The sequence below is a fragment of the Acomys minous genome, assembly GCF_964271855.1.
Source record: "Acomys minous genome assembly, chromosome: 14".
In the NCBI taxonomy this organism is placed as follows: domain Eukaryota; kingdom Metazoa; phylum Chordata; class Mammalia; order Rodentia; family Muridae; genus Acomys; species Acomys minous.
Window position 1 is genome coordinate 17,084,403 of NC_140496.1, and position 24,209 is coordinate 17,108,611.

General features: G+C 43.1%; 1 protein-coding gene and 1 pseudogene across 4 annotated transcripts in view; one reads left to right on the plus strand and one right to left on the minus strand.

Annotated features, from left to right (window-relative positions):
• The window catches only part of PDPR (pyruvate dehydrogenase phosphatase regulatory subunit), a 42,346-nt gene that overhangs the window by 7,018 nt on the left and 11,119 nt on the right, over window positions 1-24,209 (minus strand). The window contains exons 4-16 of one of the 3 annotated variants that reach the window (XM_084756661.1): window positions 19,166-19,247; window positions 18,911-19,074; window positions 17,591-17,712; window positions 16,778-16,895; window positions 15,802-15,951; window positions 14,627-14,819; window positions 10,965-11,089; window positions 8,026-8,181; window positions 6,285-6,418; window positions 5,075-5,223; window positions 4,404-4,516; window positions 3,698-3,792; window positions 2,010-2,099 (exon numbers count right to left, since the gene is read on the minus strand). In XM_084756661.1, coding sequence (XP_084612787.1) covers window positions 2,010-2,099; window positions 3,698-3,792; window positions 4,404-4,516; window positions 5,075-5,223; window positions 6,285-6,418; window positions 8,026-8,181; window positions 10,965-11,089; window positions 14,627-14,819; window positions 15,802-15,951; window positions 16,778-16,895; window positions 17,591-17,712; window positions 18,911-19,074; window positions 19,166-19,247 — 1,691 coding nt within the window. Of the gene's footprint in view, window positions 1-2,009; window positions 2,100-3,697; window positions 3,793-4,403; window positions 4,517-5,074; window positions 5,224-6,284; window positions 6,419-8,025; window positions 8,182-10,964; window positions 11,090-14,626; window positions 14,820-15,801; window positions 15,952-16,777; window positions 16,896-17,590; window positions 17,713-18,910; window positions 19,075-19,165; window positions 19,248-24,209 lie in introns of those variants that run through there. The other 2 variants (XM_084756662.1, XM_084756663.1) reach the window with 2 other exon arrangements.
• Window positions 20,743-23,427, plus strand: LOC311583277 (glutathione S-transferase P-like; annotated as a pseudogene). The gene has a single exon. The product of its transcript is annotated as a glutathione S-transferase P-like (transcript).

Here is a 24,209-nt window from a genome sequence, read left to right on the forward strand (position 1 = left end):
CAGTGTACTTCCTAACTAATTGACGTGGCGTAGCCCATGGTTCTTGGGTAGGCTGCAGGAAACAGATTTTATCACTTTTAACAGTTAATTTTGAACAGGTATATTTACATTTAAAAGTAACACCCTGAAGCTGCCCAAAACATGACTGTTTTAGCAGTTACAAAACTCAGTGGTAAATACTGCCCTAACATACACATGACCCTTGGTTCAGTTCTGGGTAATACACATGTAAAAACCACCTCACACAACCTAGAAAGAAGAATTAAGTACAGAAGTACGTAAAGGGCTGGAGAGATGGTCAGTGGTGTAATGAGCTTGTTGCTCATTACAGAGGCCTGGGTCAATCCCAGCAACCACATGGCAGGTCACAGCCATGTTTAACTCCAATCCCAGGGGATCCAGTGCCCTTACCCGGCTTCCATGGGCACTGCACCCGTGTGGTGCACAGACATACTTGCAGGCAAAACACGCATAAATGTAAAAATACTATATTCAAAATATTTAAAATAAAGTATCTAGAACTATAAATCTCTCTGCTTCTTGACTATGGATGTGATGTTAGTAGCTACAATTCTACCATTATAACTTACTGTGCACTGTGGAGAATCCTCAAATTGAACCAAAATAAGCCCCATCTTAAAAAATGAAAAAAGTGTATGTGTGGTTGGAGAGAAATGAACAATTAAGTTTTTGGTTTTTTTTTTAAATCAGGCTCAGTGGCTGCGGCATTTGCTCCATGTACGTACTTGAGTTTGATCCCTGGATCCCACAAAGTGCAGGAGAGAACCAACTCTGAAAATTTATCCTTTGACCTCCATACATGTACTATGAAACAGGTACCCTCTCCCCTGCCCCCAACACAAACACACTACATAAATCCAAAAATGCAGTGTGGTATAAGGAAGCCTGGTAAAAATGGGTGCAGCCCCGGCTTGATGAAAGAAGGCAAAATAGGAGGCCAGCTTATGCTACAAAGCAAGACTTGGTCCTGGGGTGTGGTAGATGGGGAGGTTCCATGCTCAAAAGAAAGATATGACCCCCCCCCCAAAAAAAAAAACCTCCAAGAAATGTCTACTCTGGCTTATTATGTGATACCTAAATGGTATGATATAAAAACTTTACAAGGAAATCTCTGGAATATACAAGTAATATTAACTAGTGTTAAGTGCTACGGAAAAAAAAAGTACAAGGAGACAAGTGAGGATAATTTTCAATAAGGTCTCACTAGGAAGTGATATGGCTGGACATGGTGATGTACGTCTTTAATCCCACTACTCAGAAGGCAGAGACAGGGGATCAGTCTCTCAGTTCAAGGCCAGCCTGGTTAACAGAGTGAGTTCCGGAACTATTTCGTGAAACTGTCTAAAAGACAGAAGTGATATGAATGCTGGAGAATGTCTGAAAGGGAATGGTAGTGAGTTTAGGGATGTCTTTATGGGGAAGAACAAGCCAGAAGGAAAACGGAGTTATTAGGAAACAAAGGAGCAGCCTGCCTAGCATGTTTGAAGACTGGCAGGAATGACAGGCCAAGGTCAGAAGCAAAGACGGTAGAAGATGGATGCAAAGACTGTCAGCTCTGCAGACTCTACCTTATTCATAGGGAAAGGTAAACTCAACTGACAAAATCCACATGCAGCCAGGTGTGGTGGCGCACACCTTTAATCCCAGCACTCGGGAGGCAGAGGCAGGTGGATCACTGTGAGTTGGAGGCCAGCCTGGTCTACAAAGCGAGTCCAGGACAGCCAAGGCTACACAGAGAAACTAGAGATACAGATGAGCTGCCATGTAGTGCTGAGACAGAACCCAGGTATTTTGCGCTCACTCAAGTTTTCATTTCTAAAACAATGAATCCCTTCAACATTAACTGTTAAAAATTATAAAACCTCTTCCCTGCAGCCTACCCAAAACTCAGTAGGACACATCATTCCAAACCTGGCAATGCTCAGGAATCTTAGGAAACTGGAAGCCCTGGCCAGAGCCACTGGAAAAGGAAGACTGAGCCCTCTTACCTCTATGGGGATATACAGCATGAATCCCGGCTCCCCTGTGTGCGTCATACTCATCACCCGGATCCCATTTGCATAGCCCACACTCATCTCCTGCAACGAAAATGAAAGCAGTCAGCACTAGCCCCCCCTGATAGTTAGGAGACTGTGTACCTGAGGGGAACCCTGTCCCTACCTACCCTCTCTGTTGAAAAGGGCTATATACCAAAGAAAGCATTTCATCCTGAAGGTGCAATACACCTTCCACATCTCATGAATATTACCACCTCCTGTTTCACATTAAACTGATAATGAGAAGTGGTGGCATATTCTTTGTTCAGTATCAAATATTTTTCTTTACCAAATCCTGCTAAAACATTTGGATGAGCCAAGTAGCATCAGGAACAATGAAGACTAATCCAATGTCTTCTCTGGGGGTCTCTGCAAGCCAGTTTTGGGCATCTGCCACACAAAATGGACAGAGTCCAAAGAACACAATTCATAAACCCTGGGACCAGAGACTTAGTTACAGCGGCTCCGTTGTCTTGAAAAGGTCCCTGGTACAAGAGCTACTCTACAAAGGAAGGTGGTAAGTCTGAGACAGCACTGAAACAAGGCACTTCCACAGGAATTCTAACAGGATATGGCATCTGGCAGGCATGGGGTATGGGTTGGATCACCCTTTAAAATACAAAGAGGGATCTGCTCACTAACATGAACATTTTCTGTCGTTTTTCTCTGCCTGGGAGAACAGAAGAAATTATTAAACAATTTGCTATTAAATCTCAACTCAGGTTTGCACTTCCAAGTGCCTCCATCACTAATGGCAGATGCATGATACAAGTTGCCAAAGTGGCTGTGTGATGTGTGACTGCTTCCTGCAAAGCATTCAGTTACTTGGTTGTAATGTGTGCCAGGCAACTAGTTGTGTGTTGTTTAGGGTTCAGCAATCATTTCTTCCCTGATGATGGCACATGTACAGTACTATGTGTATGAAAATAAAAGAAGCAAAGTAAGGAGAAAAAAATCTGACCTTAATATATCACCTTTACCTTTCAGCATTCATTGTCTATTTCTTTTACTTAAAAGTTTAATTCAGCCAGGCGGTGGTGGCGCACGCCTTTAATCCCAGCATTTGGGAGGCAGAAGCAGGTGGATCTCTGTGAGTTCGAAGACAGCCTGGTCTATAGAGCGAGTTCCAGGACAGTCAAGGATACACAGAGAAACCCTGTCTTGAAAAATCAAAAAAAGAAAAAAGAAGCCAGGCGTGATGGCGCACGCCTTTAATCCCAGCACTCGGGAGGCAGAGGTAGGCGGATCACTGTGAGTTCGAGGCCAGCCTGGTCTACAAAGTGAGTCCAGGATGGCCAAGGCTACACAGAGAGACCCTGTCTCGAAAAACCGAAAAAAAAAAAAGAAAAAAGAAAAAGAAAGAAAGAAAAAAGAAAAGAAATAATCTCTAACATTAAAAAAAACAAACTTCTGCTAGGTATGTGGCTCAGTTGGTAGAGTGCTTGCCTAGCATGCATGGAGCCCTGGGTTTGATTTTCAGCACCTAATAAACCAAGTACAAACGCATCTGCAATCACAGCACTTGAGCAAGAACATCAGAAGTGCAAGGTCATCATCCTCAGCTACAGTACAAGTGTGAGACCAGCATGCGTGCATGAGACCCCCATCACAAACAATAAATTTAGATTACTAGCACCTACCTTGCAAAAGAGAGTTGGAAAATGGTCTGGAGTCATAGGGGCATAGGACAACTCAGACAGCACATCCACAGCCCGAGGACCAATCAGATTAAGGGCTACAGGGTAAAGAAGAAGAGATGTCCAACCTCACCAGGAAAACAGTTGAGCCTGTGCAAAAGGTCTCTTCTGAACCTGTCCGCTGTTTCTTTACCTACTACTGTGACAGAACACACTGACAAAAGCAACTTTAAGGACAGCTTATTTTAGTTGACAGTTCAGGGTCAGCCATCGTGTCAGGGTAGTCATCAGAAGCTTGTAGCCACTGGCCAGGACATCCACAACTGGGAAACAGTGACAAGGCCTGCTGCTGCTTAATCCCCCCTCCATTTATACAGTATAGGATCCATGTCAGGGAATGTTGTCACCTCAATTGACACAGTGATCTCCCACAGGCGTGTACGCTTATTTATCTCCCAGGTGATTCTAGCTCTTGTCACATAGGCATTAAAACTAACCACCACATGCACCTAGGACCTGGCCTAGGACTGGTGAGAATTATAAAAGTGTCCCTTTCCTGAGGGACCTGAGGTTCAATGGCACACACACCTCTGCTGACAGACCTGCTGAATTCTGACACTCACTTGGTAGAGAAATAATGAGGTGTATATAAAGTAGAGGACGATCTGGATCTGCTTCTTTACTTGGCTGATCCCAAAAGGCTGATTACCTGTGTATTTCCAGGTGACATCCTCCAGCAGCAAGTTGCTGTCTTTTGGCATGTATTTGTTAAGCCAGGCCCAACAGTGGACCTGCTGGTCAGTTGGGGAGATCATGAAGAAACTGAAAATGAGAACCCCCCCAAAATAATCAAACCCAAAGGCAGAAAAAGAATCAGGAACCAATCAGGTTCTCATGTAATTTCAAAGCCCCACTGAGAACTCTTAGAAACAATCTCTTTAACTTTCAGAGAGAGCTAGTTTACATTCTAGATTCTATACCAATAATGGCAAAATTACACAGACTTAGTAACATTAACGTTCATAAAGAATCTTCTCCTATTAGGATAACTAACTTCTATACCCAGTTTTATTTAACACAACTTCTTCTTCTTCTTCTTTTGTTTATAACTCAAGCTAGACTGGAACCTTTCAGGTTGGCCTCACTGTGGTATCCCTTGGCATTGTGGGTATGAGCCTCCACACCTAACCTGGGTTTCTTCTCTTTCTTTGCCCTTGCTGACTTGTTTACAGCTGCCTGATGATTTAGACAGGAATTCATGAAATAGTTTCTGGGTCCCTAGGACTGTGGGCTCTAGAGAAGAATTAAGGACCCTGCTTCCAGAGCCCTTGAAGTATCAGTTTAGTGGAAGGAGCAAAAGGGGATGGCAGCTCAACTCACCTGCGTTTGGTTAGGCGTGCAATGCTGCAGTCATTTTCATACCCTCCACATTCATTGAGCATACCAGTATGAACAATGTGGCCTACAGGCACATCTAGGTCATTGGAGAAAAGATACTGCAGACTTTCTAATGCCTGATCCCCAGTGGACTGCAAGGAAAGGGATAAAGCAGAGAGAGTAAGCGCCTAACACCATAACCATGCAGCACTGCACCTTACTGAGAAAACTCAATGACAAAGAAAGCTAACCCTCTGTACTTAAGATAAATGGGCCAGGGCTGGAGAGATAGCTCAGAGGTTAAGAGCATAGTCTGCTCTTCCCAAAGTCCTGAATTCTGAGTTCAATTCCCAGCAACCACATGGTGGGCTCACAACCATCTATAATGAGATCTGATGCCCTCTTCTGGTGTGCAGGTGTACATACAAGCAGAATACTGTATACATAATAAATAAATCTTTAAAATGGGCCTTTGTAGGAAAATTTAAAACTGTTATAGGAGCTAAATTTCAAAAAAATATGATTATACAGATGAAACACTGGAATAGTATAGAGTTCTTTCAGAATCAGTTCTTACGTGGCATGAAAAATACGGGTGCTCTTTCAGAGATCTTGAGTGAAATTCCTGGTAACCACAAGGTGGCTCACAACCATCTATAACTAGAGTCCCACAAGATCCAATGCCCTCTTCTAGTGTGCAGAAACATGCAAACAAAACATTCAAATACATAAATCTTTGCTGAGCTGGCAGCATACACTTGTAATCCCAGCACTCTGGGAGGCAGAGGCAGGCAGATCTCTGAGTTAGAAGCCAGCCTGGTCTATAGAGTGAGTTCTAGAACAACAAGGCTACACAGAAAAACTATCTCAAACAAAAGAAAACAAAAAAAGAGACATTTGGGGTCTGGAGAGGTGGTTCACTGGATAAGAGCATTGGCTGTTCTTCCAAAGGACCTGGGTCAATTCCCAGCATCCATATGGTAGCTCCCAGCCATCTGTAACTCCAATCCCAGGGAAATCCAATGCCCTCTTCTGGCTTTCTTGGGCACTGCATGTATGTGGCACACAGACATACACTGAAGCAAAATAACCATACACATAAAAATAAAAACTAACATGAAAAATACATGAAAGAAAAAAGAAAAGAAAAAAACAAGCATTCAATAAGTAGAAACTGTTTCCCTCACTGCTATTTTGGTTCCCAAATACTTACAGTTATTTCAAATTTTGTGAAAGAAGACATGTCAATGACACACACAGCTTCCTTACAGCATTTGACTTCAGACTCCACAATATCAAACCAATCTGGCTTGTAGAAAGTCTTGCTCTGTTCCAATGCAAGAAGGTCTATGAACAGAGAAAACAGGTGGAAATGAGAAGGTTTCATGCTGAGTAGTCCCCCACATATTTTGCTATGCCTACAAGATTTTTTTTTCTTCTTCTAGCTTTAATAGATTCTAGCTATATGCACCCAAAAATTACCAGTTTTAAGAGGGTAACTCAGCACTTGAGGAGGCAGAGGTAGGTGAGTTTGAGGAAAGCCTGGTCTACAAAGCAAGGACAGGACAGCCAAGGCAGTTACAGAGAAACCTTGTCTTAAAACCCCCTCCCAAAGGGCTGGAGAGATGGCTCAGTAGTTAAAAGTGCCACCTGCTCTTCCAAAGGTCCTGAGTTCAGATCCCAGCAACCACATGGTGGCTCACAACCACCTGTAATGTGATCTGATGCCCTCTTCTGGCCTACAGTTGTACATGCAGGTAGAACACTGTATACATAATAATAAATAAATCATTTTCTTAAAAAATCAGGTTGTTTAAAAACAAAAAAGCAAAAAAGAAGAAGAGAAGGAAGAGGTGGTGGTGAGGCTCACAGAGACTGAACCTCCAATCAAAGAGCTTGCATGGACAGAATCTAGACCCTTATACATTTGTACCAAATGTGCAGCTTGGTCATCATGTGGGTCCCCTAACAATAAGAGTAGGGGCTGTCTGAATCTACTACCTACCCCTGTGTCACTATCCCTGGCTGGGCTGCCTTGTCACTCCCAGGTGGGAGAGGATGTGCTTAGTCCTACAGTGACTTGAGGATGGATTAGGACCAATTGGGGCCCTCGCCATCTCTGGGGGGAAGGAGACTAGGTAAAGGGAAGAGGAGGGGTGGGGAGGTGGGAGTGGGAGGAAGGAGGGAAGGGGCTCGGGTGGGGATGTAAAATTATTAAATAAATAAATGAGGGTACGACGTAGAAGGAATTGGCACAGTAGCCAAAGTGCTTGTTATGGAAGCTTGAGGACTTGAGTTTAGATCCCCAAGATACATATATAAAAAACTAGGTATAGCAGTGTACCCCTATAATCCCAGCAGTGATAGGCAAAAACAAGAGGGTCCTGTGGGCTTGATGGCCAGCCAGTTTAGCCAACCAGTGAACTCCAGATTCAGTGAGAAATCTGTCTGAAAAAGTAAGGTAGAAAACAATAGAGAAAACATTCAACATCAATTTCTGGTCTATACAAGGGTATACAGACGCACATGCGCGCGTACACACAGGTCTATACAAGGGTGTATGCACATGTACAGGTCTATACAACGGTTTACACATACAGATACACACACACACAGGTGTATACAAGGGTATAACATAGATACACACTCACAGGTCTAGACAAGGGTACGCACGCGCGAGTGCACACACGCACACACATACACACACAGGTGTATACAAGGGTATAACATAGATACACACTCACAGGTCTATACAAGGGTATGTACGTACACACACACACACACACACACACACACACACACACGAAGCCAACTGTAGTGGCTTATGCCTATAATCCCAGCACTTGAGATGATGAAACAAGAAGACTGGTAAGGATTCAAAGCCAACCTGAAGTACAAAGTAAACTAGTTCTAGGCTAAAATGTGAGACTCTGTCTCAAATAAGATACTCTTACCCTTGTTGGGTGGAACAAAATACTTTGGCCTCTCAAATCCATGTTTCTCCATCCATCTGGCTCCCTGAGCATCCAGCCGGTCATAAAGAGGAGATGTACGTAATTGCCTCCCAGTCTGGAAGTCCCAACGGGGAACCTTCAGGTCATACATCAGAGCTAGAACAGATGAACACAGTCTGTCAGCTGGGCCCGACAGCAAAAGCTTACAATCCCAGAGATTCGGTGGCTAAAGCAGAAGGACTTCAAATGCGAGGACACCTGGGATACCAACTAGGTTCCAGCCAAGCCCGGGCGCCTTGTGGAGGTCTGAATGAGAATGGCCCCACAGCTCATATCTGAATGTTAGGTCCCCAGCTGGTGGGACTGTCTGGGAAGGATTAGGAGGTGTGGCCTTGTTGGAGAAGGTGTGTCACTGGGGGTAGGCTTTGAGCTTTCAAAAGTCCACACCAGACCCAATGTCTCTCTGCCTCCAACTTGCAGATAAAAATCAGCTACTGGGCCAGGCGTGGTGGCGCACGCCTTTAATCCCAGCACTCGGAAGGTAGAAGCAGGCAGATCACTGTGAGTTCAAGGCCAGCCTGGTCTACAAAGTGAGTCCAAGACAGCCAAGGCTACACAGAGAAACCCTGTCTCAGAAAAAAAAAAAAATCAGCTACTGCTCTAGTAGCAGTCTTGCCTGACTGTTGCCATGCTCCCCACCATAATGGGCATGGACTCACGCTCTGAAACTGTACATAAGCCCCAGTTAAATCCTTCCTTTATAAGTTGCCTTGGTTGCAAAAACCAAAAACAAAGGCAAGGACTGATGCAGATATATACTTAGCTAGTATGCATGAGGCTCTGGGTTCAGTCCCTACTACCATAAATAAAAGGGGGGCACTGGCTGCCCTTCCAGAGGGTCTGGGTTCATTTCCCAGCACCCACACTGTGGCTCACAATTGTCCTTAACTCCAGTTCCAAGGGGTCTGATGCCCTTTTCTGACCTCCATGGGCATTAAGCATGAAAATAGCAGGCAGGCATACACAAAGGCTTAATAATCATACATATAAAATATTGAAATAAAATTTTTAAAAAATTTAAAGCCAGGCAGTAGTAGATCCCTGCAGAGGCAGGGGGATTACTGAGTTCAAGATCAATCTCATCTAAGGAACATGTTCCAGGAAAAGCCCCTCTCAAATAAAAACAAAAAAATGTTTAAGTATAAAAAAGGCACTTAAGGGCTACAGAGATGGCTCAGAGGTTAAAGGCACTGACTGCTTCTCCAGAGGTCTTGAGTTCAATTCCCAGCAACCACAGGGTGACTCACAGCCATCTTTAATATGATCTGATGCCCTCTTCTAGCCTGCAGGTGTACATGCAGGCAAAGTACTGTATATGTAATAATAAATAAATAAGATTTTTTTAAAAAGATGGTGGCGCACCTTTAATCCTAGCACTTGAGAGGCAGAGGCAGGCGGATTGCTGTGAGTTTGAGGCCAGCCTGGTCTACAAAGAGAGCCCAGAACAGTCAAGGCTACACAGAAAAACCCTGTCTGAAAAAAACAAAAACAAAAACAAAAACAGAAAAAGGAACTTAATCCTTTGCTGTGCTGCAGAGTCTCATGTTTTACAGACTTTTCCTTCAATATATAACCACTTTTGAAGAGAAAAGGTTTGTAGCATACATTCATTTGGTGGTACTGAAATCTGAAAGGTGACATTACTCAACAAAGCTAAAATCCAAATTAACTTCTTTCTCTTCTTCTTCTCCTCCTCCTCCTCTTCTTCTTCTTCTTCTTTTGTTTGTTTGTTTTGGTTTGGTTTGGTTTGGTTTGGTTTGAGACAGGGTTTCTCTGTGTAGCCTTGGCTGTCCTGGACTTGCTTTGTAGACCAGGCTGGCCTTGAACACACAGTGATCTGCCTGCCTCTGCCTCCCAAGTACTGGGATTACAGGCATGCGCCACCACGCCCGGCTCTCTCTCTTCTTTTTCTTTAAGATTTTTGTTTTTGGAGCTAGAGAAGTGGCTTAGCATAAGAACACTAACTAGAGAGAGAGATGGAGAGATGGCACAGAAGTTAAGAGAACTGCTGCTCTTCCAGAGGTCCTGAGTTCAGTTCCCAGCAACCACATGGTGGCTCACAACCATCTATAATATGATCTTATGCCCTCTTCTGGTGGGCAGGCACATATGCAGGCAGTACATTGTATATATAATAAATAAATAAATCTTTAAAAAAAAATGAAAAGAAAAGAAAGGAAAAAAGAACACTAACTACTTTTCCAGAGGAACTGAGTTCAATACCTAGAAACCTACGTAAAAGTAGGAGTACAAAGCTGCTGTCTAACCCCCACACCTGCTCTGTGATACATGTACCCACATCCATACAAGAGACACAATACATACAGCTTTTAGAAAGAAAGAAGACAATGGATATTGGTAATATGGTATTAACATACCAGAGGCCCTCAATCCTCAGCACCACAAAAAGGAAAAAAGAGAGAAGCCAACGAATGGTGGCACACACCTGTAATCCCAGCACTTAGGAGACAGAAGCAAGAAGATCAGGAGTGAAGGCAATATAGCAGGTTAAAGATAGCCTGGATTTTGAGACTCCATCTCAAAATAACGGCAAAAACCACTAACGATCTTAAAACCTAGGTGGGAAGTTGAGGTAGCACTTAAGGCCAACTGAAAGGGTTGCACTGCTAGCAGCACGTACTAGCTGCAAGTCCTTCCCTACTGTCCTCCCCCTAGAGGGCAGCATGGTCCAATATACCAAAAAAGCTCCTAAGTGTCAGAAGAGGCATAAGTCCCTGTGCTCCAACCTGTATTAGCCACACAATGAGAAACCCAATTCAAAATAGTTATATTAGAGAGCTAAGGAAAAGCTTGACTAATCAAACAGGCCACTTAAAAGATTTCTGAATTCAATGTAATTAAACTAAAAGTACACTTACGCATGACTTCCATGACCCGGTGGCGCAGAAAGGTGCGGCTGCTCTGGAGGGCTCCAAAGCGCTGCAAGTCCAGTTCCCAGACATTTTCAGAGGGATAGCCATATACCATCCACTCAGCAAGGAACCTGTTGAGATGGAGACAAAAAGCTGTTGAGCCTCAAAGTTAAGCAATTCTGGGCAGTTTCCTTACATTTTCTAAAATGAACAAACATGAATCCAAGCACTATTCTCATAGAACCACTATGAGCTTTTTTTTTTTTTTAAACAGGGTCTCTATACATAGGTGCTGGCTGGCCTGGAACTCACTATGTAGACCAGGCTGGCTCAAACCGAGAGCGTTCCACCTGCCTCTGCTTCACAAGGGCTGGGATTACAGGCAAGTGCCACCATACCCAGTTTTAGGGATTTTGAAAAGATTTAGGTGTATGGGTGTTTAGCCTGCATGTAAATGTGCGTACCAAAACAGCTGCTGTTTGCAGAGGCCAGAAGAGAGCACAGGATCTGCTGGGACTAGAATTCCAGATAGTTCTAAGCTGCCATGTTGGTGCTGGGAACTTAACCCTGGGTCCTTTGGAAGAGCTAGCATGCTCTTAACTGGTGAGCCATCTCTCCAGCCTCACTGTGAAGATTTTAACTCTAATAATAGGATCCCCTAGAAAATGTTTAAGATATAATCCATATCTATGAAGAAATTTATGTATTCACTTTTTATAAAACAGTCACCTGGAGAATAGTATATAGTAACCTCACCATGTCTTTGCTCCAAATGTTTCTGATAACTCTTCTGTCTTCAAAGCCATTTGACAAGTCACTCAAAGGGATTGACTTCATGAATTTAATTATTTTTCTTTCATTACTGGGCATATGTGTGTATGATGGGAGCTGGCACTTGTGAAGGTCAGAGGGTAACTCTGTAGGGTCAATTCTCCGTCTACCTTTACATATTCCTGAAGTTAAATTTAAGTTGCCAGGCTTCTGCAAAAGCTCCTTTACCCACTCAGCATCTCACAAGCTCCCCAAATTCCCCAGAAAAATACTTTAATTATGGTAAAATATAGTTGATTCTTGAATAGCAGGGTTTTGGACAGAGCAGGTATATTTATTTCTGGATCTTTTTAAATTGTTGCTTTGTGACAATCAGGAAAAAAAACAACCCAACTCATTTAGCCTACTAATATCAAAAACACTGAGAGTTAGGAGGGCTGAAGAGATGGCTCAGCAAATTAAGACCACATCCTGCTCTTTTATAGAACCCGAATTCAGTTCCCAGAAACCATCCTATAACTTCAGCTCCCACAGGGAATTCAACAACTTGCCACCTGTACTAACGAGCATATACTCATATACACATAGTTAAAAATTAAAACTTTTTTTTTCTGAGAAAGGGTTTCTCTGTTTTAGCCCTGGCTGTCCTTGACTCACTTTTGTAGACCACGCTGACCTCAAACTCAGAGATCCAAGTGCATGGGGCAAAGGTGGGGGAAGATAATTAAAGGCGTGCACCACCTCTGCCTGGCAAATAAAAACTCTTTTAAAAAGGGAAACAGAACAGGCCATGGTGGCATACACCTTTAATCCCGTCAGAGGCAGAGGCAGAAGTTGGCGGATTGCTGTGAGTTCCAAGCCAGCCTGGTCTACAAAGCAAGTCCAGGACAGCCTGGGCTAACACACAGAAACCCTGTCTCGAAAAATAAAAATAAAAATAAAAATAAAAATAAAAAATAAATAAAAAAGGGAAACAGAGGGGCTGGAGAGATGACTCAGCAGCTAAGAGCACTGGCTACTCTTCCAGAGGACCTGAGTTCCGGAACAGCACCCACACGGCTGTTTGTAATCCAGTGCCAAGTGATTTGACACCCTCACACAGACATACATGTAGGCAAAACACCAATGCACATAAAATAAAAATAAATCCTTAAAAAAAAAAAAAGAGCTGGGCAGTGGTGGCACACACCTTTAGTCCCAGCACTCAGGGCTAAACGGAGAAACTCTGTCTTAAAAATCAAAAAGAAAAGGTATGCCAGAATGTATCATAGGTAAATCTGCTGTTTTATTTGCTAACAGAATACATAAACAACTATATTTTAACATAAAGAAATTCAAATTTGTTTTTGGAGGGTTTTTTTTTAGCGGGGGAGTTGTTTGCTCTTGTTGTTTTTTAAAGTTTCTCACTTTCTGTTTTATTGTTTTGTGTTTTCCAGACAGAGTTTCTCTATGTAACAGCCCTGACTATCCATCCACGAACTCAATTTGCAGACCAGGCCGCCCTTGAATTCAGAGATCCGCCTGCCTCTACCTCCTGAGTGCTAGGATCGAAGGTGTGCGCCGCCATGCCAGGCCCCAGTTTCTCACTCTTAACCCAGGCTAAATAGATAGATATCACTATGCAGTCCAGGCTGGCCTCAAACTCACTGCAATCTTCCTCCATCCATCTCCTAAGTGCTAGGATTACAGGCATGTGTCACCATATCCAGATGATCAACTTTTTTTTTTTAGCCTGAGACTAAGGTGTCCTATAATGCTGAGAATGGCCTTGAATTCCTGAATCTCCCAAGAGCTGGGGTCCTGTTTTTACAGCAAGGCCAACTGATCAACTATTTTTAAGTGTGGCTCAGTGGAATTAAGTACATCTACACTGTTGTGTAACCGCTATCACAATCCATTTCCAGAGCTCATTTGTTCTTGCAAAACTAAGACACCGACCTATTCAACAGTAACTCCCCACCTTCTTCCCCTGGCAACCACTGTCACTCTTTCTGTTTCTATGACTACTCTAAATACCTCACATAAATGGAATTGTATGACCAGGCAGTGATGGCGCACCCCTTTAAACCCAGCACTCAGGAGGCAGAGGCAGATGGATCCCTGTGAGTTCAAGGCCAGCCTGGGCTATAAAGCAAGTCCAGGACAGTCAAGGCTACACAGAGAAACCCTGTCTCGAAAAACGAAACAAAACGGAATTGTATGGTATTTGTATCCTTCTGTGACTGGCTTTTTTTTTCCCCTCCAAGACAAAGTTTCTCTGTGTAGCCTTGACTATCCTGTACTCACTTCGTAGACCAGGCTGGGTGAGAACTCACAAAGATCCATCTGCCTCTGCCTCCCAGAGCACCGGGATTATAGGCATGTAATCCCTTTTTTTTTTTTTTTTTTTTTTTGGAAACAGAGTCTCACAATGTAGCCCTGGCTGGCCTGGAACTCTCTCTCTCTTCATGGACACAAAAATCTTCCTGCCTCTGGCTCTGCTTCCCAAGCTGGGTTTAAAAGCATGTAGCACCATCCTCAGCTGATTTTTATAAGTACCTATATTTAAACTAAAAATTGATTGCCTAGCTTGATTGCTTATTTCACTTACCATACCTGGCTACTTCTAACCTTACACAATCAAAACACTAACATTTGTTACAAGTGAAAAAAAAAATTTTTTTTTTAATTTTCCCACAGGTTCTGTAGCTAACTAAATGTTGAGTTCCCAAAATATTTTATTTAGTAATAACTATGAAATATGAATAAAGTAACTACTTTGGACATAATAACTCTCGACTATAACTATTATTTGCAGTTACTATCTGGCCACACAACATATTAACAATGAGTAATCTAAAAGGAAAGAACCTGCAAGCTGAGGGGTCCACAGGTGACTCTACATAAAAAAGACTTACTTTCCAGCTCCTCCACCCAACGACAGGCCAGCAGAGTTCATCCCTGCCAGGACAAAGTAGCCCTGTACTACAGGAGACTCGCCCATGATGCACTTCATGTCTGGTGTGAAGGTCTCAGGGCAATTCACCAACTTCAAAATCTCCAGAGTCTCCAATACTGGCATCCTACGCAGGAGGGAACTCAACAGGGGCTCTGAGCAATCAAAACAAACCCAAACAGAGTCCTCACCTTTAGGGAAGAATTAAACTTTTTCAAGTTCTTATACTTTTTTACTCCTCCTTTCAAAAAAATTCTCTAGAGGAGATTATTTTTCTAAGAGTCATTTGGTCAGTTATCAGAAAGAAGAAAACTTGGGGGAATTACAGAACACACCTGCAAAATGCCTGGCACTCAGAGTAAGAAAACCCATACCCTACAAAGGCAAGGAGCTACGGGAAAAAGTAGCACAAGGCTACAGCAGGCATCTTGAAGAGGCCAAGGTGTGTGGAAAAAAATCTTATAGACACCTAACATTTCCATGAAAGACATCGTTTCCTACACTGAGATGGATGCAAAAACAGGTTTGCACTTTGTTCTATACTATCTCTGGCCACTGTCCCATAGGACAGCAATAACATAAAAACAGGAGTGCTTGTTTGATGGGCACAAGGGTTTAGATTCCCATAAGCAGCAGTTTACTTTTTTAAAAGCATATCAAGCATAGAAGAAAAATTAGGAGATCTTTTCATAACCTTTCCAATTTATAACCATGTAAATACAATATTTTTCAATAAAGACAAATAAAGTCATTTAAAGACTTAATAAAGACCACAATCCTCCTGCCTCAGCCTCCCACAGGCTAGGAGTACAAGAAGGCATTCATCACCATGCCCAGCTAGTAGTTCAGCTTTGTAGAAACCTCTTCAGTTTCATTAAGTCTGAATAAAAGAAGGTTCTCCTGGTAGTCTAAAGTTTGAGCAGTGATTTAAGTAATAGACGGTAAGTCAAAATTCATTAAGCAGGACCCTAATAGAATCCTGAATCTAACCAGTAGCCATGGATCAAGCACACTCTACACTACTCTTCATGATTACTACTGTACTTCCTGGATAAGTAAAAGATTATTCATGAAAATGACTTAAAAATATAAGACCTTTGCTAAGTAGAAGGCATTATTATCGTTTACTTCACATACCAAAGTGATCCCAATCTTCCCGGAGGTTCTGAATCTCCAACTGGTTCTTGCCTTCAGTGAAAATAGGCTTTGGATTCTTCTCAAAGCCGCCAGACAGGATGCCACCCTGCCAGTTCCTAATGTAAATCCTTCCATCCGCATCCACAATGGCTGAAGACGAGAAACGACAAGGAAGTAGGACAAGAGAAAAACAAAGGGTTAGAGAACAGCCAGATTTCTAGATGGGAGGAAAAATAAAATACTCACGAATGGCTTTACCAACAGCACAGCATCCAATAGACTTAAAACCCCACTGGAGGTCATGGGGAAGGACCTTCTTACTCAAGATTACGGATAAGATGGTTTCTCTGATTACCCCAAACATTCCTGGGAACCTGAAAGCTTCACCAGCATCTCACAGCCTAGTATATTATACACCGCTACTGTGCCTAGACAAGGTCTAACAGGAAGGGAGGTGCAGCGTTCATTCTCTGGCATGGTATCAAAACCCTTCTAAGCTCAGCATGCCTGCCTCTGCCTCCATGCCCACAAAAGTGAGATCCAGGCCAGCCAGGACACAATGAGACCCTGACTCAGAAAGTAAAAAAAAAAAAAAAACCCCACCCCCTGCCGCCGCATGTCCCTTTGGTGGCTTGTAACTGTTAAAAAATATATGGTCTACCCATCCACCTGTACCACTCAAGTTAAAAAAGGAAAAGTTATATTCCAAACTCTCAATGACCTCTATTAGAGATTAAAATTAGCTTGTTTCATAAAAATTAAGCAAAACAGTGCTAATGGCATGTTCCTTTTGGCCATCTTTTCCTAATAAGTGATCAAAGAAAAGTTAGAGTAGATTCACTTCCCTCTAATGGGCTCCGGAAAGAACAAAGTCCTCTAGGCATAACATGTCCTTAATGAAAAGGCTTCCTTTCAAAGGACAGAATACTAGCAAGGAGATAAAACTGTTTAAAAAAAAGAAAGAACAAGTCCTCACTTGGTGTGTTGCTCTGCAGAGGGGTGTCCCAGGGCCGAGTCAGAAGGTAGAAGTGTTCACAGGCATGTAGCGGGATACTAACAGGCTCCTCGTTGGACAGACCCAGCTCGTATGCCCACTACAATGGACAGTTTGTAGGTGGGAAGAGGAACAGAAAAACAAATGAGCAAGTTCAGCCTCTTGAACTAACTCCAAGTGGCTTCAGAGTGCTCCTGCCACAGTGTCAGGCACAAGAAGTCAAGTTCAGCCTGCTTTATTTAGCTCAAGTACTAGGAGAGCAGGCAATACTACTGTTTTTAAAGCATAAAATTATTTTTTCAATGAAAAGAAGATAAAGTTCGCAGTCAAATGAGGCCTTATAAACAAAATGCCTGGTCTCATCTAGAGACCCCAAATGCCAATTACTAAATACACTTTACAGAGCAGAAAGTGTTTCCTAGGTCCCCTTCAGACTGTAGAGTGGAAAGCAAATGACCAATCTGCCTCAGAAGTAGAAGCAGCTTACTTTCTAGAAATTGGATCCATGGTTCTGGTATTTTGAGTTTGTAAAATGGATTCGTGTTGATGCCTATTTGCTGGCCTTCTGAGTAAGACAGCACTCCTTTATTTACTCAGTGTGGAAAAAAGGACTACAGCAGCTGCCTGTATCTGAGGACTAAGTGTAGGTTTCTGGTTTAAAATACAATTTGGATTACCCAGTCCAAATAAGCAGTGTGGTACCTGGTGTCTCATTAACCAGTAAAATGATAATCTTTCATCTCAGCAAAAAGTCCAAGTTAAAGAAAGCTAAACCTAGTACTGTTGCCAACCTACCTGACCTGCACAGTTGACAAAATACTGACATTCAATCCGTCCTTTATCTGTCTCCACACCAGTAACTTGACCTTTTTTGATCAGCACATGAAGAACACTTGTCCGGTCATAAATCTGAACACCTGTTCCAAAATAAAGGGGAAAAAAAAGGCAAATTATTAGCCACACAGTGATGGAACACACCTTTAATCCCAGCACTCAGGAGGCAAAAGCAGGAGGATTTCTGTGAGTTTTTAGGCCAGCGTGGTCTACAGAGCAAGTTCCAAAACAGCTAAGGCTACACAAAGAAAACTCTGTCTTGGAAAACAAAAAACAAAAAATAACAACCAAAAAAAAAGGCAAATTATTTGATGTTACAAAATTAAACTCTCTGTTTTGTTTTGTTATTGTTTTTGGAGACAGAGTTTCTCTGTGTAACAACAGCCTTGGCTGTCCTAGACTCACCTGGTAGACCACGCTGGCCTCGGACCCAGAGAGATCTGCCTGCCTTTACCTCCGGAGTGACAAAATTAAGGTCTCTGAAGCGGATTCTCTAAAGAGACACTAAAGAAGTGGAGTTGGTACTTTTATTTAAAAAACAAAATTCCAGCACTTCTAAGTCTGAGGTTTCAGACCAGCCTGAGTTACATAGTAAAACCCTACTTTAAAACAACAAAGAAGGGCTGGAGAGATAGCTCAGAGGTTAGGAGCACTGACTGCTATTCCAGAGGTCCTGAGTTCAATTCCCAGCAACCATATAGTGGCTCACAACCATCTATAATGAAATCTGATGCCCTCTTCTGGCCTGCAGGTGTACATGCAGGCAGAGCCACTGTATACTTAATAATAAATAAATAAATCTTTAGGAAAAAAACAACAACAACAACAAAGAAAACTACAGCTCAGTATCAGAACACCTGCCTGGCATGCCCAAAGCCCTGGGCTCACTTCTCAGCACTACAATGGATCATGAAATATATGTAAGACTTCCTTTGATTTACTCTGGATCACATTTTTAAGCTACAGATTAAACTCCCAAGTTTTTCTCTAGCCTTGGCACTTCTCAAGTGCAGGGGCAAAGACTCATAAGTCTGACATATACTAATAATCAGCACAAGAAGTTCCTTAGAATAAGAAAAAAATGATGTTGAGGAAAAATATTCAGTGGATACTACTGAAAAAAATACAGTGCAGTGGCCAAAACTGGAAAACTGAATAACCCGTACCTTTCTTTCTCCAAACCTAAGCTGGTGTTGCTACCTACTGTGATACACTCTCTTCTTCCCAAGCCCATGCAAATGATAATATAATTAATTAATTGATACACAAAGACCTACTCACCATTCTGTGAAGCAGCACTTGCCAGGGCAAGAGCCACATCAGCAGAGGACACTACTGCATCCTCAGGAACATGCATGGCCCCCACCAGATCGTGCACATTGAGGAGAGGGTGAAGTTCAGCCACTTTCTTCGGGGAGATGATCTCAGAAGGGATACCTATCACACTGCCACAGAACACAAGGGGACAATGACAGTTTGGGGCTTGGCAGAGGTCAAGTGTGCAAAGCCAAGAGGGGTATCTAGTCTCTTACGTACTTCAGCCTTGAGTTGATACGCTTTAGAGAGATCAACCGGTCCTGAGTTTGGGCCAGAGAGATTGAGCCTGTCCTTAAGTAACCTGTAAGAAAAGTCCACCACGTGAGCAGTCCAGTGGGATCCACTAACATTATAGGTCAGACCTGTATAAATCCTAGGGCCTCCACTCACTATCCTTGAGTAAGTGAATTTGCTCCCTTTGGGCTTCTAGCAAAATTTACAAGACCAGACACATAACTACTGACAGACAGCTCAAAGTTTTGTGAGAACCGACTAGAATTTTAACATATATAAAAGTATCATCATCATAATAATAAGAGTTACTACGGTTAAAAGTCTTGCTAGGGCAAGAACTCCTCCCTTTCTTTATTCCTTTTAGATACTTTACCTCTTTCCCTTTTAGTCTCGGCGGGAGCACATCCTTGGTAAAAAGCCACTCATAGAGACCGACCCCCACTCCCTCCCCAGTACACGCTGCTACCTAAACAAAGCCAAGTGGACTTCTTAGAACGTTCAGTAGTGAGCAAGTGGGCAGTGAAGAGGCAGCCATGTGCGGGGCAGCTCTTCCCGCTTCCCTGTATTCTGGATCCCTAGCCTGTCTACAGCTGGAAGGGTCCTGGAACTGAGTTATTTAATAAAGTTTGATTCCTTCAGATGGGAAGGTCTTCTGAAACCAAGACTCATGCCATTTCTAGCTCACCTTCTTTCATACTGACTTTTTTATGGCCAGACCTGATAGCGCAGGCCTTTAATCCCTGCGCCTGGGAAGCAGAGGCAGGTGGATCTCTGAGAGTTCAAGGCCAGTATGGTCTACATAGTAAGTTCTAGTCTAGCCACGGATACATTCTTGAGACCCTGTCTCAAAAAAGTCAAAACTAAAAATGTATTATTAATTTATTAAGTGATGGATATGAGTAGCCATACAAATGCCATAGCCTGTGTGTACGGGTTGGAGAACAACCTTCTCAGAGCTCAGCTCTCTCCTTCCACTGTGGGTTCAAGGACTGAACTCAGATGTCCGCCTTGCATGACAAGAAGCTTTACCTACTAAGCCATTTCACCAGCCTGTGCTCTTGCACTCTCACGCTTTCCCTCTCCCTCCTCTCTCATTTTAAAAGATTCAAATTTTCCAGGCTGTCCCTGAACCCCTGACTCCCACACCATGAAGGACCCAGGAATTGGACTCATGTTGTCAGACTTGTCAGCAAGCACCTTCCTCAGCCATCTTACATCACTCAGTAAAAACTTTAACTTTTATTTTTTATTTTCTACACTAAAGAACAAACTCAGGGCAAAGTCTCTACCACTGATCTACATCTGCACCTACTACTTTTAGTCATATTGGCTCCACTTACTTGACAAAATGGTGTCACATGCCAATGGAAGAACCATGGTTGTGATGACACACATCTCTAATCCCAGAACTTGGGAGGCAGAGGCAAGAGGATCAGAGTTCAAGGTCATATCCTTCTCATTAAATTTACACAAACTGGCTGTGGTGGCGCACGCCTTTAATCCCAGCACTCAGGAGGCAGAGGCAGGCAGAGCACTGAGTTTGAGGCCAGCCTGGTCTACAAATTGAGTCCAGGACAGTCAAGGCTACACAGAGAAACCCTGTCTTGAAAAACAAAATCAAAAACAAAAATAAATAAATAAATTTATATTACACATGTGTCTTCCAACTTTAATAACAAAAACAGAGGAAGGGCTTCAGTGGTTGAAAAGTGCCTGCCATGCAAGCCTGAGAACCTGAGTTAGCACCCCTGAATTCTGTAAAAAGTTGGATTCACTGGTTAGCATCTGTCATTCTCCCATCCAAGTACTAACCAGTCCCAACCCTGCCATAGACAATTCCAGCATTTCTATGACAAGATGGGAAGTGAAGACAGCAGAACTGCCCAGAAGCTGGTAAACTAATTAACCTGGATTATGCAGAGTGGCACAAATAAGACACCCTGCCTCAATAAAGTCAAAGTAGAGACCTGACCTCTGCATACATGTAGAGGGCAAAAGGGCCTTGCGCACATATAAGCATTGGACAAGCCAGGACAGTTAACCACACAGCTCACCTCTTCAATGGAACGAGGTGCTTAGCTGCTCTTGCTGGGATGCCAGGAATGATGGAGCTTTACAACCTGCTGATCCTTTGCTGCCCTACCTCCCAGAATTTATGTTTTTACTTATCCTAGACCCTTTACCCCTAAATCTTGAGCATTGCCTTTAGACCATAAACTCCTGCTTTACAACAGCCTAAGTGACTTCTATCTTATCTTAGGGCCAAGCCAAGCCAATCCTGACACGCACAGGCATTATTTACCTGTCAAGATCCCTCGACCCTAAATACTGGGCACTATCTCTGAGGCCACAGTGCCCATTCAGGTGAAAGAAGACAGATGTAGCCAGGTGTGGCAGGCTATGCCTGTAATCCTAGCACTTGGGAGGCAGAGGCAGGCAGATCAATGTGCGTTCGAAGCCAGCCTGGTCTACAAATTGAGCCCAGGACAGCCAAGGCTACACAGAGAAACCCTGTCTTGACAAAAAGCCAATTAAAAAAAATTTTTTTTTAATTTAAATGAACATAGAGAAACTTTGTCTCAAGGGGGAAAAAAGTCAATGTGCCAGGTGGTGGCGGCGGCGATGCACGCCTTTAATCCCAGCACTTGGGAGGCAGAGGCAGGCAGATCGTTGTGAGTTCAAGACCAGCATGGTCTACAAAGTGAGTCCAGGATAGTCAAGGCTACACAGAGAAACCCTGTCTCAAAAAACAAAACCAAAAAAATTTCAATGTAAACATGTCTTATACTTTGGTGTACTTAGGACTGAGTTAATTGTTATCTGAATATGAATACTTTTTTTTCCAAAACTGAGCTGTGTTTAAATATGGCTAAAGAAAAAGGATCTGGGCCAGACTCTAGCAGTCCCCGTCCTGCACTGATTACAGTAAAACTGGACTGAGCTGAGTTTCAGTCTTGTCTTTTTTTTTTTTTTTAATATTTTATTTATTACATATACATGCCAGAAGAGGGCACCAGATCTCATTATAGATGGTTGTGAGCTACCATGTCATTGCTGGGAATTGAATTCAGGACCTTTGGAAAAAGAGACAGTGCTCTTAACCTCTGAGTCATCTCTCCAGCCCCTTCGGTCTTATATTTTCGTGATCATTTCCCCTGCCTACTGTGAAGCTTGCAGAGCATCACCATACAGGCAACAAATAATAATAACAAAACAAAACAAAAACAGCAACAAGTATCATGGTAGTTTACACATGTATACTGCTCTCTGCCTTTTTAAAAATTATTACATTTTTATTTATTTTTTTGGTAGAAGAAGCTTATGTCTGCCACAATACTTGAGTAAAGGTCAGAGGACAATTTGTGGGGGTCAATTCTCTTTCTACCATGTGAGGTCCCAGGTATTGAACTCAGGTTGTCAGACTTGGCAGCAAGCATATTTACTCACTGAGCTGTATCATCAGCCCATATACTGTTTAACAGAGAATCTCAGCCAGGCGGTGGTGGCACACCCTTTAGTCCCGGCATCAGGAGGTAGAGGCAGACAGATCTCTGAGTTCCAGAACAGCCAGGGTTGCATAAAGAAACATGCAGAGAAACATGAGGCCATGTGCATGCTGCTGGCTGGCCAGGGCTAAAGCTGGAAAGACGAGGTGGTGAGCAAAAGACAAATGGACGCAAGGCTTGCTCAAGCCCACCTGTCTGTGTGGGCAGCTCCCCAAGTTGAGGATGGAGACCTCACCCTGTACCAATCCAATGCCATCTCGAGGCATCTGGGCTTTATGGGTAAGATCAGAGGCAGGCTGTCCTGGTGGCTATGGTGAATAATGGGGGAGGACCTCTGCTGCAGATACATCACCCTCATCCACACCAAATATGAGGATGGTAAAGATGACTATGTGAAGCCCTGCTCAAGCCTTTTGAGATGTTGCTGTCCCAGAACCAGGGAGGCAAAGCCTTCATCGTGGGTGACCAGATCTCCTCTGCCAGTTACAACTTGCTGGACCTGCTGCTGATCCACCAGGTCCTGGCCCCTGGCTGCCTGGACAACTTCCCTCTGCTCTTTGCCTATGTAGCCCATCTCAGTGCTCACGATCAAGGCCTTTCTGTCCTCCCCTGACCATGTGAACCGTCCCCTCAATGGCAACGGCAAATAGTTGTGGACTGAAAAGAGGGAGCTGTTTGTCCCCCCTTTTCCAGGTCTAATAAAGTTTGTAAAACAGAGAAAAAAAAAAAAGAGGGAAAGGCAGGCAGGTCTCTGAGTTTGAGGCCAGCCTGATCTACAGAACAAGAAACCCTGTCTCAAAAAAAAAGAAAAAAAGAAAAATTCAATTAAAACAAAAAAATCATGGGCAATATTGTGGAACTACTTTTACTAAGCTCGTTTCAGAGTCCTTGGTGACCAAGTTCAGTTACCCCACAGGAAATGGTGATGTTCCCACAGGGTAGGGACTAGGAGAGGCAAACAAAACAACAGCATTTCAGGTGGGCAGTGGTGGCTCACGCCTTTAATCCCAGCACTCAGGAGGCAGAGGCAGGTGTATCGCTGTGAGTTCCAGGCCAGCCTGGTCTACAAAGTGATTCCAGGACAGTCAAGGCCACACAGAGAAACCCTGTCTTGAAAAACCCAAAAACAAAAAACCAAACAACCACCACCAAAAAAACCCAAACAACCCAATATTTCATTTTATTACCTAGAAAACTGAGCTGTACTTAGTCTCTGGATAATCCAACAATTTTGTCCCAACTAACAGTCCCTTTTCCCATTTTGTCATCAAGTGAGATCATACTGTTTGTGAGCATCCCTGTCCTTGCAGCAGTTCAGCCGTTCTCCCTACATCCCCTTGGCTGGCCTCCTCACTAGTTCCCAGTACTATTATAATACGGTTTAATGTACAATTCTAGGTCTTCTTTCCCCTAACTATACAGACGATGTGCTTCTGTATTTCATAATGTTAACTGGTGAAGTTTATGAGCTGAACTATGGTTTAACTGCTAAGCACCTGAAGATGTGCTCTTCCTCCTCTTTG